Source organism: Engystomops pustulosus, chromosome 3 (genome assembly GCF_040894005.1).
Source record: "Engystomops pustulosus chromosome 3, aEngPut4.maternal, whole genome shotgun sequence".
Lineage (NCBI taxonomy): Eukaryota > Metazoa > Chordata > Amphibia > Anura > Leptodactylidae > Engystomops > Engystomops pustulosus.
The window spans coordinates 73,732,904-73,753,080 of NC_092413.1; the positions used below are offsets into that span (position 1 = coordinate 73,732,904).

The 20,177-nt window shown below is 44.1% G+C and overlaps 1 protein-coding gene across 3 annotated transcripts in view; it reads right to left on the minus strand.

Annotated features, from left to right (window-relative positions):
* SCAF8 (SR-related CTD associated factor 8) overlaps positions 1 to 20,177 on the minus strand; it is a 142,339-nt gene that overhangs the window by 87,118 nt on the left and 35,044 nt on the right. For all 3 annotated transcript variants that reach the window (XR_011854101.1, XR_011854102.1, XM_072141085.1), the window contains 13 exons: positions 19,962 to 20,006; positions 18,949 to 19,110; positions 17,599 to 17,752; positions 17,142 to 17,272; positions 10,618 to 10,794; positions 10,374 to 10,447; positions 8,929 to 9,046; positions 7,910 to 8,041; positions 7,415 to 7,524; positions 5,965 to 6,170; positions 2,143 to 2,243; positions 1,726 to 1,839; positions 44 to 200 (listed from right to left, as the gene is read on the minus strand). Coding sequence is in view for 1 of the 3 variants with exons in the window: in XM_072141085.1 (XP_071997186.1) it covers positions 44 to 200; positions 1,726 to 1,839; positions 2,143 to 2,243; positions 5,965 to 6,170; positions 7,415 to 7,524; positions 7,910 to 8,041; positions 8,929 to 9,046; positions 10,374 to 10,447; positions 10,618 to 10,794; positions 17,142 to 17,272; positions 17,599 to 17,752; positions 18,949 to 19,110; positions 19,962 to 20,006 (1,681 nt within the window). In the remaining 2 variants the exon portion in view is untranslated. The remainder of the gene's footprint in view (positions 1 to 43; positions 201 to 1,725; positions 1,840 to 2,142; positions 2,244 to 5,964; positions 6,171 to 7,414; positions 7,525 to 7,909; positions 8,042 to 8,928; positions 9,047 to 10,373; positions 10,448 to 10,617; positions 10,795 to 17,141; positions 17,273 to 17,598; positions 17,753 to 18,948; positions 19,111 to 19,961; positions 20,007 to 20,177) is intronic.

Below are 20,177 nucleotides of genomic sequence, written 5' to 3' on the forward strand. Positions count from 1 at the left end.
TTTGTAAAGAATATTCTATACAATCAAAAGTTTGTCTTTTTACCATTATTCACAGTCTCCTGATCAATCATTCCACCTTCTGCAAAGTCTTCTAAATCATCCAACTTTACTTTCTCCCATGGTATATATGTGACGCCAAGATCAACATCCCAGAACTGCTTGTACTCTGTTTTCACTCCTTTGTTTAAAGCCCATGCAATCTATAAGAAGACACAACAAAATGTTGGTTAACATTTTTAACCCCTTACACACGTGCCCGTACTAGTACAGCGCGCTTCAGGTCCCGCATGGAGAAGGCTAGCACCAATCGTCGGCGGCTTCAAAAAGATCCTCAACTTGCTGAGGATCATCGCTCCCTGTGACCCCTTCGGGGAGCAGCGATCCGTCCTCATGGCAGCCTCGCGTCTGTCATTACAACGACGCTTTCATTACAACGTGCTATTAGCACATTGTAATGAATGAGGAGGAAAATCCCCATATACTGCCATACTGTAGTATGGGAGTATATGATAGGATTAATCAGACATCCTAGGGCCAAAGTACCCTAGGTAATCTGAAAAATAGTAAAAGTAAAAACAAAAGAAAGTTTAAAAAAATATAATAATGGCAATGAAAATGTCATCAAAAGTCCCAAAAGATGACACCCACAGCTCTGTAAACCGAAGTATGAAAAAGTTATTGACGCCAAAAGATGGCGAAATAAAAAAAATTTTGTACAGGAGGTTTTAATTTTTGTAAATGTATGAAAACATTATAAAACCAATACAAATTTGGTATCCCCGTAATCGTACCAACCCAAAGAATAGAGTAGACATGTCATTTGTGGCGCACAGTGAAAGCTGTAAAATCCAAGCCCACAAGAAAATGGCGCAAATGCGTTTTCTCACCATTTTCACTACATTTGGAATTTTTTTTCCCGCTTTCCAGTACTAGGCATGGAATATGACATACCGTCACTATAAAGTGCAATTTGTCACGCAGAAAATAAGCCACACAGCTCTTTACGTGTAAAAATAAAAAAGTTTTAGATTTTTGAAGTGAAAAATAGAAATGAAAAAAAGTCAGGTCGTTAAGGGGTTAAATGGGTTGCTGCATGTAGAGTTATCCTATTACAGTCAGTCCCTGGGTTACATACAAGATAGGTACTTTAGGTTAGTTCTTAAGTTGAATTTGTATGTTTGTAATTTGGAACAGGTATATTTTTTTAATTGTAACTCCAGACAAAAATTTTTTCTGTCCCTGTGACAATTCCACTTGAAATGTTTTGTGATGTCATGGGAACAAGGATTATCAATAAAGCTTCATTACAGACACCTTACAGCTGATCATTGTAGTCTGGGACTATAGTAAAGCATTTAGAGAGCTTCATCAAAGGTCACAGTGGGAAGAGAGGTACATCTGTAACTAAGGGTGGTCTGTAAGTCGGGTGTCCTTAAGTAAAGGACTGCCTTTACTGTATAGTGCTCACACTTTCCAACCTCTTATATGCACAGAAATGGACTTGTGCAATATAGGCCCTGCTTCTGTTAGGACAATAAAATTTGAGAGGGGTTAAGAGAAAAAAACCTGACTAATAAAAACTTTAATATTTCCAATTGACAATTAAAAAACTATAAAATCCTTAAAGCAGGAGTAATGGAGTGAATGATGATGAAATCTAATGATCTGCTATATACTAGTGGAAACACCGAAATGAAATAATGTAAAAACCATCACAAAGCATACCTTGATAATTTTAGATCCAATCTTACAAGAGCCTGAACTTAGCTTCTGAAGAGCCCGGAAAGCATCTTGTCTGTGAACCATGCAAACATATGCACAACCGCGAGGTGGAATCATCTGTTGTGAGGCAAATAAATGGTTTAAGGTAATAGACTATTTGTTTAGACATATAATACCATATACAATTGCTCAAAAATAATAACTGCTTTTATACATATTTCTTTTGTGTTTTCGTGCTTTATTAGAGATATAATGATGCATCTACCACCCAGGAAAAGAATAGAAATAGGTTAATAATGACAATGTAATTGTACTTAATATGCAACGGGAAGTACTGTATGATGTTATGTAATAAAACTTAATAAAAAGTATTTGGAAAAAAAAATAAAATAAATAAATAAATAATAACTGCAAACTTACATTTATAGATTCAATTTGTCCAAACTCTTCGAACACATTGGTGAGATCTTGCTGAGTTGCCTTTTTGTCAACCTGTCCCACCCATAAAGTCGTGCTGCACACTAAAAATTAAAAACACACAATTTTGACCAACAACTGAAGAGGCTCTAAGGTAAAATATAAGCTTACAAAACTTTTGTATACAAACCCATAAACTACTCTATACTAATAGAACAGCAGCACTGCAGCACCCGGTCGAACTCTGTATAGGAGCAGAGCCCGGTCAGACGCTGGTCAGGAGCAGAGCCCGGTCAGACGCTGGTCAGGAGCAGAGCCCGGTCAGACGCTGGTCAGGAGCAGAGCCCGGTCAGACGCTGGTCAGGAGCAGAGCCCGGTCAGACGCTGGTCAGGAGCAGAGCCCGGTCAGACGCTGGTCAGGAGCAGAGCCCGGTCAGACGCTGGTCAGGAGCAGAGCCCGGTCAGACGCTGGTCAGGAGCAGAGCCCGGTCAGACGCTGGTCAGGAGCAGAGCCCGGTCAGACGCTGGTCAGGAGCAGAGCCCGGTCAGACGCTGGTCAGGAGCAGAGCCCGGTCAGACGCTGGTCAGGAGCAGAGCCCGGTCAGACGCTGGTCAGGAGCAGAGCCCGGTCAGACGCTGGTCAGGAGCAGAGCCCGGTCAGACGCTGGTCAGGAGCAGAGCCCGGTCAGACGCTGGTCAGGAGCAGAGCCCGGTCAGACGCTGGTCAGGAGCAGAGCCCGGTCAGACGCTGGTCAGGAGCAGAGCCCGGTCAGACGCTGGTCAGGAGCAGAGCCCGGTCAGACGCTGGTCAGGAGCAGAGCCCGGTCAGACGCTGGTCAGGAGCAGAGCCCGGTCAGACGCTGGTCAGGAGCAGAGCCCGGTCTGACGCTGGTCAGGAGCAGAGCCCGGTCAGACGCTGGTCAGGAGCAGAGCCCGGTCAGACGCTGGTCAGGAGCAGAGCCCGGTCAGACGCTGGTCAGGAGCAGAGCCCGGTCAGACGCTGGTCAGGAGCAGAGCCCGGTCAGACGCTGGTCAGGAGCAGAGCCCGGTCAGACGCTGGTCAGGAGCAGAGCCCGGTCAGACGCTGGTCAGGAGCAGAGCCCGGTCAGACGCTGGTCAGGAGCAGAGCCCGGTCAGACGCTGGTCAGGAGCAGAGCCCGGTCAGACGCTGGTCAGGAGCAGAGCCCGGTCAGACGCTGGTCAGGAGCAGAGCCCGGTCAGACGCTGGTCAGGAGCAGAGCCCGGTCAGACGCTGGTCAGGAGCAGAGCCCGGTCAGACGCTGGTCAGGAGCAGAGCCCGGTCAGACGCTGGTCAGGAGCAGAGCCCGGTCAGACGCTGGTCAGGAGCAGAGCCCGGTCTGACGCTGGTCAGGAGCAGAGCCCGGTCTGACGCTGGTCAGGAGCAGAGCCCGGTCTGACGCTGGTCAGGAGCAGAGCCCGGTCAGACGCTGGTCAGGAGCAGAGCCCGGTCAGACGCTGGTCAGGAGCAGAGCCCGGTCAGACGCTGGTCAGGAGCAGAGCCCGGTCAGACGCTGGTCAGGAGCAGAGCCCGGTCAGACGCTGGTCAGGAGCAGAGCCCGGTCAGACGCTGGTCAGGAGCAGAGCCCGGTCAGACGCTGGTCAGGAGCAGAGCCCGGTCAGACGCTGGTCAGGAGCAGAGCCCGGTCAGACGCTGGTCAGGAGCAGAGCCCGGTCAGACGCTGGTCAGGAGCAGAGCCCGGTCAGACGCTGGTCAGGAGCAGAGCCCGGTCAGACGCTGGTCAGGAGCAGAGCCCGGTCAGACGCTGGTCAGGAGCAGAGCCCGGTCAGACGCTGGTCAGGAGCAGAGCCCGGTCAGACGCTGGTCAGGAGCAGAGCCCGGTCAGACGCTGGTCAGGAGCAGAGCCCGGTCAGACGCTGGTCAGGAGCAGAGCCCGGTCAGACGCTGGTCAGGAGCAGAGCCCGGTCAGACGCTGGTCAGGAGCAGAGCCCGGTCAGACGCTGGTCAGGAGCAGAGCCCGGTCAGACGCTGGTCAGGAGCAGAGCCCGGTCAGACGCTGGTCAGGAGCAGAGCCCGGTCAGACGCTGGTCAGGAGCAGAGCCCGGTCAGACGCTGGTCAGGAGCAGAGCCCGGTCAGACGCTGGTCAGGAGCAGAGCCCGGTCAGACGCTGGTCAGGAGCAGAGCCCGGTCAGACGCTGGTCAGGAGCAGAGCCCGGTCAGACGCTGGTCAGGAGCAGAGCCCGGTCAGACGCTGGTCAGGAGCAGAGCCCGGTCAGACGCTGGTCAGGAGCAGAGCCCGGTCAGACGCTGGTCAGGAGCAGAGCCCGGTCAGACGCTGGTCAGGAGCAGAGCCCGGTCAGACGCTGGTCAGGAGCAGAGCCCGGTCAGACGCTGGTCAGGAGCAGAGCCCGGTCAGACGCTGGTCAGGAGCAGAGCCCGGTCAGACGCTGGTCAGGAGCAGAGCCCGGTCAGACGCTGGTCAGGAGCAGAGCCCGGTCAGACGCTGGTCAGGAGCAGAGCCCGGTCAGACGCTGGTCAGGAGCAGAGCCCGGTCAGACGCTGGTCAGGAGCAGAGCCCGGTCAGACGCTGGTCAGGAGCAGAGCCCGGTCACACGCTGGTCAGGAGCAGAGCCCGGTCAGACGCTGGTCAGGAGCAGAGCCCGGTCAGACGCTGGTCAGGAGCAGAGCCCGGTCAGACGCTGGTCAGGAGCAGAGCCCGGTCAGACGCTGGTCAGGAGCAGAGCCCGGTCAGACGCTGGTCAGGAGCAGAGCCCGGTCAGACGCTGGTCAGGAGCAGAGCCCGGTCAGACGCTGGTCAGGAGCAGAGCCCGGTCAGACGCTGGTCAGGAGCAGAGCCCGGTCAGACGCTGGTCAGGAGCAGAGCCCGGTCAGACGCTGGTCAGGAGCAGAGCCCGGTCAGACGCTGGTCAGGAGCAGAGCCCGGTCAGACGCTGGTCAGGAGCAGAGCCCGGTCAGACGCTGGTCAGGAGCAGAGCCCGGTCAGACGCTGGTCAGGAGCAGAGCCCGGTCAGACGCTGGTCAGGAGCAGAGCCCGGTCAGACGCTGGTCAGGAGCAGAGCCCGGTCAGACGCTGGTCAGGAGCAGAGCCCGGTCAGACGCTGGTCAGACGCTGGTCAGGAGCAGAGCCCGGTCAGACGCTGTACAGGAGCAGAGTCCGGTCAGACGCTGTACTGGAGCAGAGTCCGGTCAGACACTGTACTGGAGCAGAGTCCGGTCAGACGCTGTACTGGAGCAGAGTCCGGTCAGACACTGTACTGGAGCAGAGTCCGGTCAGACACTGTACTGGAGCAGAGTCCGGTCAGACACTGTACTGGAGCAGAGTCCGGTCAGACACTGTACTGGAGCAGAGTCATATCAGAAACTGTAGAAGAACTATTAGCCATCAGAAAAGATGTCAGGGGCAGGTTTAGGTGAGTAGTAGTATGCAGTGGGAATAGTGAATTGGATATGGATGGGTGTGTGGTTGTATAGGGCAGGTGAAAAGCACAAAGGATAAGATATCAGCATAGGTGCAGAGTATAGTACAGATATGTAGGACAGGCTTCATCAATACCAGTACTTTATCTCAATGACCCACTACTAGGGGTTTAAGCAGACCCACACATACCCTGTCCCTCTTCATACACATAAAATGTGAGCAGTCTATGATTTAACAAAGTTCTGTAATGTGAGTCAACAGTCCCCAATGTGGTTTCAGCAGTAGAGATGCTCCCCTACTAATAAAAACCAAAATATAAGCACACAAGACAGGAAAAGAAGTCAGAATTATTCAATTAAGCATCCAGTCCCACTTCTATAAAAAAGAAAAAAGTTCATTTCATACCACTTAGAGTTTTGGATCGAATAGGAGGCAGGCCTTTTTTCTGGCGTTCTTTTTCGCGTTCTTTCTCTCGTTCTCTAGCTCTTCTCTCACTTGAGTACGACCTTGAAGTCTTACGTTTTCTTTCCCTTGACCTTGAACGAGAACGCTTTCTATGCTTGCGTTTCCTGGATCCAGAACGGGACCTTGAACGCCTTTTCCTAGGTGACCTTTGCAAATATAAACATAAATAATTTGCTGAAGCTTTATTTTTATGCTGATGTTGAATCAATATGTATATGGGAGTCTGAATGGGAGACACACGAGGAAATATATGCATATGCATCAAACTGCACTGTTAAATGTTTTGTGACTTAGAATTTTAATAAGAAGCTGTGATCCCTTTGTCTGACCTTCAACATGCAAAGTGCATTCATGCATTGTGAACCTTGAGAATTCTGTAGCTACACTGATGTAGAAACATACCTTGAGAATTCTGTAGCTACACTGATGTAGAACATACCTTGTTTAATTCCTGATACGAGTTGTTTTGCTCAAAAAACAATTATAAAATTCAGGACCTTGTGAAAGCTGGGTGCAGACTGGCTGCAGAACATAAACACATTACACAGAGCTTCCTGAACTGTCCAAACAGGACTAATCAACCTGAGCTGGATGACTCTAACACAGCAGCTGGGGGATTGATCACTTCTGCCTTTCAGGGACAACAAAGTGAATATGGCTTCTCTGAAGCAGTGCATAATTAGGGTTAGGAGAGCTCCAGGGCAACCACAGGAGCGCTAGAGTCTCATTATCATAATTTTATAATTGTTTTTTGAGCAAAACCACTCAGTTCAGAGATTTAAGATATGTTTCTACATCAGTGTAGCTACAGCATTATCAAGGTATGTATGGGTCATAACGCATAAAAGTAAATGGTAGATTTCCTTTAACAGGAATCTGTACCTGCTCCTACTGTTACAATGATATATAGTTTTGTGGAAAAAGATTCAGTAGAACTTATCATTTACTTGAACTTTTTCTTTAAAGGAAACCTACCTACCTTCGGATAGGGCTTATTAGCAGCACATGCCGTGCACCGGCTCAGGGTGAGCTGGTTCCGGCGCTTATCTTCGTTATGATTTTAAACTGTTTTAAAGCATTTAATCACTTTATTAATGTTTATATCAGAAGTAGCTTCCCCGCACCAAGGTCCGAGCTCGACGCATCATGCGCGCGACCGTGCGTGCACCTGATTAGGAAGTGGTAGCGCGCATGGTGCGCGGAGCGCGCACCACGGTGCGGGGAAGCTACTTCCGATATAAACATTAATAAAGTGATTTAATGCTTTAAAACTGTAAAAAAAGATAAGCGCCGGCACCAGCTCACCCTGAGCTGGTGCAAAACATGTCCTGCTTATAAGCCCTATCCGAAGTGTTAAGTTTCCTTTAAAAGTAATATAATCATATTTTACCTAGATCGTGATCTGGAACGGGCCCTTGGTCTTTCATCTTTTATCATTTTCTTCTCTTCTTTTTCAAATATCTCTTCTGTTACATCCTGCATGTCATCAATGTCCATATCCTTACAACACAAGAGGAAAACAATGTTTGTTGCAGAAATCACTCCCTTACAGCAGAACTTTCTTAATATTTGTCTCAATCTCACTGCAGTTAAGGGGAGAGGTAGAAAGTGAAGTAAAATGTCAATATAGAGTCCCACATCTTCCATAATATTTTATCAATAAAAATGTTAACTCTTGAAGCAAAACACAAGCCCCCATCCTCCTGTTTATGGACAAAACTGTCATTGCCGTTTAGCTCCAGTGAGAATAAGCTTAAAAAATATTTACCACAAAATAGTGACATAAAAAAAAAATAACACAACCCCCCCCCCCCCCCTCATGTAGATATATATCCCTTTGTCCTTTTATTACTAGTGTCAGCAGAACCTTTCTTTTTGCCCTTACCTCTGGTTGTAAGGATAGGGAAGTATGGAGCTGAGCCTCTTTTTCCATGAAAGCTTGCTGGCTGTCATCCTGTGATGGTGTAGCCGAATTTTCAGATTCAGACATTATATCCTGGTTTACCTGAGCCGTCATCTAGGTGTGCATGAGAAGTGCATGAATTGCATTTTAGTAGTAGGGAAACTACCTTATGTGATATAATAAGAGTTCAGTCTTTCAACACAAGCTAATAATACAGGGTTTAAAAAGTTCCTTAATTTTTACAAAACAAATCAGAAATTTTTTTGTAAAAAAAAAATGAAAACTACAAGAAAGGTAATAAATAAATAGTAAGAGTCAGACCACTAACTCTGCCACTAGTCATATGAACAGGGATCCATCCCAATTCTCATGTCCAAACTTTAATGAACTGCTAAGAATTTCGTCATAGACTTTAGTGGAAGCATCAGTGTTCAAGCTGCTGCATCCAAACAGGAAGACAGGGAACCGCAGTTCTTAAGTTCAGTGGGCTACCATTGGCCAGAGAACAGGGATTCTGGTCGAACACTAATATTGGGAAAATTTGCACCGGTTTGTTCAACCACACTTGATGCAAACAACCAAAGTCCTAACAGAGATGTGAACTGGGCCTCAATATTATTAACTTGAGTCTAGCAAATGGAGCTAGACCCTTTTTACTATGTCTTGACTTCTGAAAAGAATTCTGATCCTGTGACTTCATTCAAATCCTAAGGAAACCAAATCTATTACTAAAGGCTCATTCAGATGAGCGTTTTTGACATCAAAATGCTTTCCATTCTTTTTTGGGGATAGCATACGAACACACTGATTTGTATGAGTTTGTTCACAAAAAGAATGCAAAGAATTGCAGAAAATTGCAGCCTCCTCGGTACAGCACACGGTCCTCTATCAACAGACAAAGCATGTAAATCGTTTTTGTATTCTAAAACTTTGGAGAAGAAATAGAAAAAAATCAAAGAAGATCGAATCAAAAGTTCATTATTACTTTATAGACAAAGTACCTTTGGAGTATGTTGTTGCTCCAAGAATTGGTGGCGTAGATGTTCTAGATTTTGTTGCTGTAAATGTTCAGCTAGCTGTTGGAAAAGTGAGTTGTTCATAGAATCTGGAACAAGAGGGCTGAAAAGGCAAAATATAATTGGAAGTGATTTTAGTATCAAAAGTAGCATTCACGTGAGCAGAACAGGGTAAAACAGCTACAGGACCGGGTCAGATCCTGCAGTAAATAAAAAGCAGAAAAAGGCAGCACTCCAGAGTTGTGGAAGAAAACCCAGTGGTTTTTATTCCCAAGCTGCTTGAGAAAGGCTTCGGATGGGAGTAAAAACCACTTTATTCCACAACTCTGGAGTGCTGCCTTTTTCTGATATATATTATATGTATAAATAATATTAAGTTCTATAAATGGAAATGTCTGTAAATGCAATTCTATAACCAGTAAAGGCAAATTGTAAATCACAAAATATTTGGGAGAATAAATATGTTTATTTAAACTTATTATCTCATCTAAGAACAGATATTTGGATTATTTACGACCTTGAATGGCCTTTCATTACTGGCACCAATTCAAACTCTTCATTTCCTTGAATAGGTGCTGCTCCACTAATTCTAGTGAAATGCTAAACTTCATATTCTGTGTTCTGAATCCAGGTTCCTTTATTTTTAAAATATGTTCAAATGTCACATGTTGGGTACTTAAGGGTACACACAAGTACATTCTGCCCCTGAAGTGTGTTATTTTAACACAGTTTAATAATAGCAGAGTATGAATTCAGGATTTTGCCAAGTGCCAGTGTACCTAATAAAGTGGCCGGTGAGTGTAATTGTGTGTTATAACTTACCTTGCACCCTGACAGAATCCTCTTTGTAGTCACAGGGGTTGGGCTGCGGTTTGGATGCATTTCAAAAAACAACATGTGACTTGTCTGTACTACAGGCTTCATCTATCTATGTGCTCCTATACAGCTTCACCCTCCTCACACGGATATCAGCTCACCAGGCTGTGAGCTCTGTGAAGGAGCAGGAGGGAGGAGCTGTACAGGAGGACAAAGGTGGGGCCATGATCTGAGGATTGAGTAAAACAGAGAAGGCCCTGTTTTTTGTTTTAAATGTATCCCAACCAAAGCCCAACCCCTGTGACTACACAGAGGATTTTGTCAGAATGCAAGGTAAGTTATAACACACAATTATATTGTAATGCAAATGCTTAGAAAAGGCAGAGAGGCATTTTTGCACGGTAGATGTGATGGGCTTCTGCAACCTGTCTTTAGTGAAAATGTGGTCCATGGTGACAGGTTTTAACTAGCAAAAGATGGTTTGGGTTTAAATATTTGCCATGAATTCAATATTAAATAACACATAAATTCCAAAATCTTAGCTTATTTTATCAAATGTTGATTTTTTTTTTTAAATAGCATATGTTAAATGTTTCAAATTAAAGAATCTTTACATTTGTGGAGCATCCTTTTTAGAGTCTTCATTCTGTAAATTCTCCTCCCCAAAATCAAAGCGGTCCATGAATTTCTGAGAATGTTGAAAAAAAAAAGTTCAATTACGAGAAACAGCAAATAATTCAGCAAAAAGTACTGCAGAGGAAGTAAAATTATAATTTTAAACAAGACAGATACACAGCACATAGTGACCAGCTTGCTTTGAGTTGTACATGGAGAAGAAACAGTTTATATAGATCATACCTTACTAAGGGATACACTTTGCTCCAATGGATTGAGAGAGTTGGAGGCAGCAGCTGCAGCTGTAAGCTGTGCTGTCAGTGCTTGAAGTTGAACAACTAGGCCAGCATCTAAAGCCTGCAGAAGGGAGGGTTGTGGTTTCTGTTGTTGGACATGCAAAGACTGAACCAACTGCTGAAGCTGAAAAATAATAAACAGCAAGTTATAATGAAAAAAACTAAATCTTAACATTACAAAGCTTCACATTGCAATGCTGGCACTCCTCCTCATATAACTTTCAATCATAAAACACTTTGAAGATATATTTTTATTTAAACACAACAGTTTATAAAATAAAGATAATTTCTTGCAGTGTTCAGCGAACACTCATGGATGCGGGCAAGACAGTGGCATGGTGTGCCATATTTACCACTGAGTCTGATGTTTACTGATAAATCTGGAGTACCGTATATACTCGAGTATAAACCGACCCGAGTATAAGCCGAGTCCCCTAATTTTACCACAGAAAACTGGGAAAACATATTGACTCGAGTATAAGCCGAGGGTGTAGTATACAGCCAACCAGCCCCCATGTAGTATACAGCCAACCAGCCCCCATGTAGTATACAGCCAACCAGCCCCCACGTAGCATACAGCCAACCAGCCCCCACGTAGCATACAGCCAACCAGCCCCCACGTAGCATACAGCCAACCAGCCCCCACGTAGCATACAGCCAACCAGCCCCCACGTAGCATACAGCCAACCAGCCCCCACGTAGCATACAGCCAACCAGCCCCCACGTAGCATACAGCCAACCAGCCCCCACGTAGCATACAGCCAACCAGCCCCCACGTAGCATACAGCCAGCCTGCCCCCACGTAGCATACAGCCAGCCTGCCCCCACGTAGCATACAGCCAGCCTGCCCCCACGTAGCATACAGCCAGCCTGCCCCCACGTAGCATACAGCCTGCCCCCACGTAGCATACAGCCTGCCCCCACGTAGCATACAGCCTGCCCCCACGTAGCATACAGCCTGCCCCCACGTAGCATACAGCCTGCCCCCACGTAGCATACAGCCTGCCCCCACGTAGCATACAGCCTGCCCCCACGTAGCATACAGCCTGCCCCCACGTAGCATACAGCCTGCCCCCACGTAGCATACAGCCTGCCCCCACGTAGCATACAGCCTGCCCCCACGTAGCATACAGCCTGCCCCCACGTAGCATACAGCCTGCCCCCACGTAGCATACAGCCTGCCCCCACGTAGCATACAGCCTGCCCCCACGTAGCATACAGCCTGCCCCCACGTAGCATACAGCCTGCCCCCACGTAGCATACAGCCTGCCCCCATGTAGCATACAGCCTGCCCCCATGTAGCATACAGCCTGCCCCCTTGCAGTATACAGCCTGCCCCCGTGTAGCATACAGATAAAAAAATAAACTTAATACTCACCCTCCGGTGTCCCCGATGTTCCTCCCGATGGCTTCCGATCCCCATTGCGGCTCCCGACGGCTTCTTCACTCTTCTATCTTCTCTGGCCGGGAGATCGCGCCACCCGTCGCGAGGACGCGACTCTGCCGGCTAGAGAAGATAGAAAGCAGAAGAGGAGAAACGGGGAGCCGCCGGGGGCTGCGACAGGGATCGGGAGCCGCGATGAACATCGCGGACACCGGAGGGTGAGTATTCGTTTTTTATCATTGACTCGTGTATAAGCCGAGGCGAGGTTTTTCAGCACATTTTTTGTGCTGAAAAACTCGGTTAATACACGAGTATATACAGTAGCTAAAGTCTGCCAAGTCATACTTTAAACCTCCTGTTATTTGGCTCATCTTACCCCCATGAAATCCAGCTACCACCCGGTCTACGATTCACTGAGCCGCCACGGTTGTCTCAATGTTCAACTGATATATAATTATAAGCCCAAATATAGCGCATTTGGAAAATCTTTAGACCATTTCACTTTTCTAAAATGTTGTTATGTTATGGAAAAATAAAAAATGTTCCCGGTCAATCTGCACTCACTATCAATAATAACAAATATTAGCATTGCTTAGTTATTTCTAAGGAGAAACTTAAATATTCCTGCTCAATCTTGAATTAATGAACTTTTAGTGCAGCAGGGTTTTTGATGTACCCATCTTTAAATCTGTTCCTCCATTGAGCTCTAACTATTCTTCATTCCTGCTAGTGGTTTAGCTTTTCATTTTTTCTAAGGGGTGTGTCTTTCCAAATCAACTGAAATGTGAATTTACCACAGATGGGAAGTGTTTTGCCAGTAAACAATGCAAAACAGATGGTTGTTCCAGATCACGACCGTTTAGGTCTAAACGCATCTCTGATAGGGAAAAACTCCTCCCATTTCTAAATGCATATCAAATATACTCTGGAATGACCTTATGGGCAGCATGGTGGCTCACTGGTTAGCATTACAGGATTGCAGAGCTGGGGTCCTGGGTTCAAGTCCCAGGGTCAACATCTGCAAAGAGTTTTATGTTCTCTCCGTGTTCTCCCCTGGATTCAAAACATACTGGTAGGTCGATTAGATTGTGGACCCAATTGGGGACAGGTACCGATTTGGCAAGCTCTGTGTAATTTGATCATGCTGTATAAATAAAGGAATTATTACTATCCCCGGTCTATCAGACTAATACCCAACCTCCAAAGCTTCAAACATGCTCTCATAACCTCTATCTTTAGGCAGGCCTATCACATTCCTGTTCTGCATGAAACTTTAGCTCTATTTTCGTCAGACGGTAGGACACATGATGGGTTAGTAAACTTCAGATACCAAACAATACCAGGCTTCTCTGCGGTCCCATTGACCTTGAGCTCTGTATATAAGATGGCGGCCGATGACTGGTTCAAGCAGACGCATTTTTATTTAATAAATTATTTTTTATTCCATTCCCTTAAACTGTAAGATAATGAGGGCTCCCCTTCCTATTATTTCATATGGTTGTTTGTACTCTGTACCTGGCTGTAAGACACTGGGCATGCGCAGCATGCTCAGTGTCTTACATTACACAGTGCAATACTTCTGTATTGCACTGTGTAACCTGTAAAAGAGCTTGAACAAGTGATCAGAAGATCACTTGTTCAAGCTACAATGTCAGTTACTGTAAAAAAAAGTTAAAACAATAAATAGTTTTTTTTAAATAAAAATAAATAATAAAAGAAAGTGAAAGTCCCCACAAACACCACATTTCCCTGTACACAAGTAATAAAGTATAAAAAAAACACTAAATCACAAAAAAAAAACACTTATTTGGTATTGCTGCGTCCGTAACAATCTGTACAATAAATCCTAATCATAATTGAACCCGCTCGGTGAACGTGGTAGAAAAAAACCCCAAAAAACTTGCCAAAAATTAAAACTTTTTATCAAATTGCTTTACAAAAAATGTTCTAAAAAGTGATCCGAAAAAGTTATAAGCACCAAAATGATACCACTGAAAAGAACAACTTTTCACGCAAATAAATAAATAAGCTCACAACCAGCTCCGTCAATCAAAAAATACTATAGTTATGCTGATATAAAAATGGCAATACTAAAACAAATGCAATTTTTTCTATTCTAGTTTTCCTTCAATAAAATTGGACAAACAAAACTATATAAATGAGGTATCACCGTAATCGTAGTGATCCGTAGAATAAAGATAATATATTATTATTATATTATATATTATTACCCCCCCAAAAAAATGCTTAAAATCCAAAACAAGAATTGATGATTTCATTTTCCTCCACACGTAAAAAGTTAATAAAATTGCTTCAATAAGCTAAAAACCCACTAAAATGAAGGTTTTTTTTTTTTTACAGTGCATCTCGTCCTGCAAAAAATAAGCCCTTATTTGTCTAAATTGCTTAAAAAATAAATAAAGATTGTATAGGCCATTCCCAACACGCGTTGTTATAGAACGGTGCGGCGGGTAGTGACTTGCCAACACTGTTCAGACACAGTGATCGGGGCAAGATGGCGGCTGTTCCTGACAGCCATCCATCCTGCCCCATGGACCAGAATGGTCCCCCCCACACCCCCAAGTTCATGATCGCTGCTATTGGCTCATCAATTCAGACCAGCCAATAGAAGCGAATTTACTTATGATGTCAGTAATACCGATCACCATGTCTGTAGACACGGTGATCGGGGCTGGGTGGCGGCTGTTCCTGACTGCCACCAAGTTTGCCTTGCGGTCCAGAAGGGTTTTGCTGCCCCCCTCTGTCCATGTTTGCCGCTATTGGCTGGTCGATTTGGTCCAGCCAAAAGCAACAATATTTGTCACAATGGGCATCGCTAGGGTGAATAAGAGCAACACTTGGCGATAATTTCCCTACGGAAAACTAAGATATGGTACAAAAGCGCCTTCCGTGCACATTGTACAGATGATGCTGTACAACTCTTACGAGCTGTTCCAATGTGCAGGTCCTGCCGTATCATTTCTCCGTTTTCAAGAGGAAGGTATTAGGAAACTAATATTGGGACAAGAAGGACGGGGCCCCAGTACCTCTGGTTTAGATGTTCCAGGACAGCATTTTCCCGGTGAATTCTGCTGCTTCTAAAGGTAGGACTCAATAAAGAGTCTGTTCCAAAAGAGGAGTTAGGATGGACACTACATACTACTAAGAGACCTGCGACACCTCCAGAGTGACAAAAGTTTAGTTGGTCCCCTGGTATATTCTACCTCCTTATACGCAACACATTCACAATTCACGCCCAACCTGTTGTGAATTCATTTAGGTAAAATGAATAATTGTAACAACTGTTAGGTTACGTTGCTCCCTATACCCCTCCATTATTTCATAAGGGGCGCCACATAACGGGCACTGAACTTTCCAGAAATAATTGCAATTTCCATCTTGGACTCATATACCTATATGTTCAAAATGCTCATTTCACCACGTGTATCACCCTACACCACATATTACACCTTGCTAAATTCCCCAAGGGGTGTACATTCAACAATTAGGGTCACTTTTCGGGTTTTCCTCTGTTTTGGTACCACTACAGCTCTCCAAATGTATCCTGACACATGTGAAGGATTTCTGTCAAATTTGGCCACTAAAAGACAAACATCCCTCTTTTCCTCTACTGTGTGCCCATAAAGCATTTTATATGCACATGTGGGGTACTTCTACACTCGGGAGAAATAGTTTTACACCTTTTTCGGGGTTATTTAATATATTATCCCTTGTGGCTTACAAAAATTAGGGGTAAAAAAAAATGGTGTCTCATGTTGGGGCTTTCCTCTGTTTTGGTACCACTATGGCTTTCCAAATGCATCCTGACACATGAAAACTTTTTTAGCCATATTTGCCCTGCAAAAACGAAACAACGCTCTTTCCCTTCCAGGTACCCCCCTGTGTCCGTACAGCGGGGTACAGTGACAAAATGGGTATTGGCATACTCAAGAGGAATTGCCCTCAACATTGTAAAATGCATTTTCCTTTTTAACCCATTGTGAAGGTGCAAATTTTAGTGTTCAATGAATCTATAGTAAGATAAAATAACATTTCTGTAATTTCACTTTCATTTATATTTCACCCTCATGAAACGCTCAAAGGGTTAACAAACTTCCCAAAGGTTGTTTTGAATATTTTGAGGGGTGTAGTTTCTGAAATGGTGTCATTTGTGGGGGTTTTCTGTCATGTAGGCCTTATAAAGTCACTTCTAACTAAATTGACCCTCCAAAAGTAGGTTTTGATGATTTTCGTGAAAATCTGAAAAATTGCACCTAAAGTTATAAGCCTCCTAACATCCTAAAAAAAGGAAAAGATGTTTGAAAAATGATGCCAAGTTAAAGCAGACATATGGAAAATGTTAGTTATCAAGTTATTTTAGTGATATGACCAACTTTCCAAAAAGTAGAAAATTTTGAATTTGGAAAACAGTTTTTTTCAAAAATTTTGCCAAATTTCCATTTATTTAATAAATAAATACTAAATATATTGATTACATTTCTCAACCAACAGGAAGTACAATGTGTCACGAAAAAACAATCTCAAAATCAACTGGATATGTTAAAGCGTTCCAAAGTTATAACCACTTAAATAGACGCGTCAGATTTTAAAAAATGGGCCGTGTCAGGAAGGTGAAAAGTAGCTTCAGCTTTAAGGGGTTAACATTCTCATTATTAGGTATTAAGTGCAGATTAAGGGTACATTCACACAGCAGTATGCCCACCGTGCGGGCATACCGCCGTGTGCTGGAGAGGAGGAGGCGGCGGCCCCTCCTCCCTCCATAGAGAATAGTGGCGCACGGCCACACACACGCCAAAAGATAGAGCATGCTCTATCTTTTTGCTGTGTGTGGGCCGGATCGGTGCCACACATGTGTGGCACCGCATCTGCGCCGCTATTGTCGTCTATGGGGACGTACATGCGGCCGGAAATTTACGGCTGCATGTACGCCCCCGCAGACGGCCATGTGAATGTGCCCTAAAAGGGAAATTGAAAAATATTTTATTTTCTTATGACTTTCCAAAAGCACTGTATGCCCTAGATAATAATGTAGTAACATAGTGATATGGTCATGTGCACACTGTTACCTGTTGTCCCTGAGGGCTTTGTAAAATCTGTGCCACTGCTGCAAGGGTATCTGTATTCGTTATCTGAGCAATCCATGGATCGGGTATGCCTTGTACTACATTTGCTGGAGTAACAGGGGTTGCGGGAGTGCCTGGTAACAAGATCAATCTTACATTAGATTGTGACAGATGAAACATAAGTGTAACAGATAAAGGGCAGGTAAATATTTTATACCGGATCACAATAATATACATTCATATATTTCTCAACACTCTTTTTCACTCTTTTCTAGTAAAAACATAAATTGTATATGAACTGGAAAGTATAACATGTATATCAATGTTCAATGTCTTATATGACAGAGGAAAATTCTGCTCATTGGCCAACAGGGATTCCACAAATGTCAAGAAACAAGAACTTGTCTTGATGACGGTCCACTATTTCACAACACTGTCACTCACAAATTGAAGCCCTCACCTGGGGTGTTGCTAACAGCTGCTGCAGTACTAGGAAAGACGGGAGTGACAACAGGGGGAAGAATGCCAGCTGCCATATCGAGGAGCGGCTGGATAATTTCACTCTTAAACACATTATTCTTCTGCCACAGGTTCAGAACTCTTACAATCTTGCTCTGTATGAAGACATAAAACATATACAAATTGTCAGCATTGACGTTGGTTGCCTTCTCCAGTGCACCAGCATAAGTGTGTCTTCATTCAGAAGTGTCCAATACACTTGTTGTGATAAGCAATCTGATACTTTCCATCTAATGTTGATTATGGAGGAATTCCTATGATATTGTTAGTTAAGCTGTAAACTATGCTTAGTGATCATTGTTAGGATAAATGCACAAATGCTTCATGCAGCGTCATCGCAGCCCTATGGAGAGAAGATTGGTAAATGCGCCCCCCTCACCTCCACACTGAACCAGGATGCTGTGAAATAGGACCTGCCCCATCTATGTGGTGTGGTGCGGCTATGTCACGGTGCAATGAGACACAGTGCGCTCACTGCACAACATATAACTTAAGTCAATGGTGGCTGTCAGCTGGCTATCTGCATGAGGCCTAAGCCTGGGTTTGGTCATGCCCAGGTGTTTTATGATTGAACCATTGTGTAATGTTCTGGCATCTACTCCCACAGCACCAAAAGATCTACTAGACACAAGAAAGCTAAGAAGTTCTGTCATAAGTCTCAATGGTATTTGTGCACAATAACAGATAAAAATCACGATGGGATGACCCAGCTGCACCATAGATGTACTTCACCCGCATTTATCCCAGAGTGCAATGCTTTTTGATGCATCACCGGAGGCTTGTCTGAAGCGTTTTGTCATGTATGTTACTCGTAAATGTAGAACAAGCTGAAAGTTTTACACTTGTTAAAAAAATGTCTGAGCATGCATTAAACAAAACGCATGTCTAAAAAAGGCCAATGAATAGAATTAACAATAATACATCTCATTCATTTTTTTTTACTATTATTACACTATCTAATCCACCAGAAGGTGACCTCACATCCACTCGCCACATGGCCTGTTTGCAGCTCAGTTTGATTCAAATGAGTGGGGCTTAGCTACAATACCAAGCTCAGCCACTAAACAACATACCCATTGTTGGGAGTGCAGAGTGTCATCTTCCTGATGATCTAATATTGACCACCTATCCTCAATAAAAATAAATCATGGAACACATGCTTAAATCATGAGGGTGCAATGGATATTTAATTTATGCCTAAAAGATTGCAGCATGTTCTCCTGTCCTACAGCTAATAAAAGAATTGACTCTTGGAAAGCTGAGCAAAAAGAGGTATGAGACAGAAACGCACCTTATCATCTGCTGGGCAGCGATACAAATTCTGAAAAGTATTTATTATGTTATTGCTAAAGCGAGGAGCAAAAACATCCTTCTCTTGACCAAACTGATGTCTTGACTGCCGAACAATAGAGTCAATAACATAGAGACCGGGTACTTTGTATTCAGGTTTACACTACAGTGAAAAAATAACAGAGGATTAGAGGATAGCATACAAACAAAAAGCACATGAATAATAACTTTAATCACTTCCATTTAGAATTTAATAATTTTACAATATTTATTAATACAATGTGTGCTAAAGCACTAAAATTTTACAGACACAACTTAAATGCTTACACCAAGTTAATAAACATTTATGTCTGTCTGCTCAGCCTCCCAGGTCTGTGCTCCATCATCCACATCTGGCTGTTAGCATAACTTATCTGTCATGTCTACATTAAGACATAAAAAACATTAAAGGAGATCTACCATCAAATTTATTGATGGTAGATGTCCCAAACGTACTTGTTAGTTATGTCCATCAGGGGATAACTTCGCTTTGTTATATCCAGGCACATCAGAATTCTTTTTAAAAACACTATAGAAAGGTATTCAAATAAGCTGGAGGTGTCCCGTGCTAAGTCACCCAAGGGCCTCTTAGCTACACCGCCTGCTAACATATACACTCCCTCTCTGTGTTCAGTGGAGACTGATCCCACCCACCAATCGTGACATCAGCTGATCAGTGGGTGGGACCAGGCACCAAGAAAATATAACAACATAACATATAATAACATAAAACAACATAACATATAACAAAAGCGATGTCATCCCCTGATGGACATGATAAGCAAGCAAGTTTGGGACTTATACCATCAATAAATCTGATGGTAGATGTCCTGTAAGACTCACCCGCTAGGCCAAGTCCAGTCCTCTAAAAATATATCTAACAGAAAAAATGGAGGCATTGGCAAAACTTAACGTTTTAAAAAAAAAAAAAAAAAAAATGAAGCAGAGAAGAAAAATGATTGGCAAAAAACTTACCTTCTGGATAAATTTCTCAACGCTCTGAACAACGTGCTTGTAAAACTAGATTAAAAAAAAAAGACTTAAAAGTAAATCGTGAAGCATAAATTTTGCACAATATTTGTACTACAAACTACAATCTCACTTGCACAACCTGTTATTTGCATTTTTCTTTGGTTATAAGAACAGAAGGAAAAGAATAAACAGCAGCACTGGATCCATCAGACCCCAGAG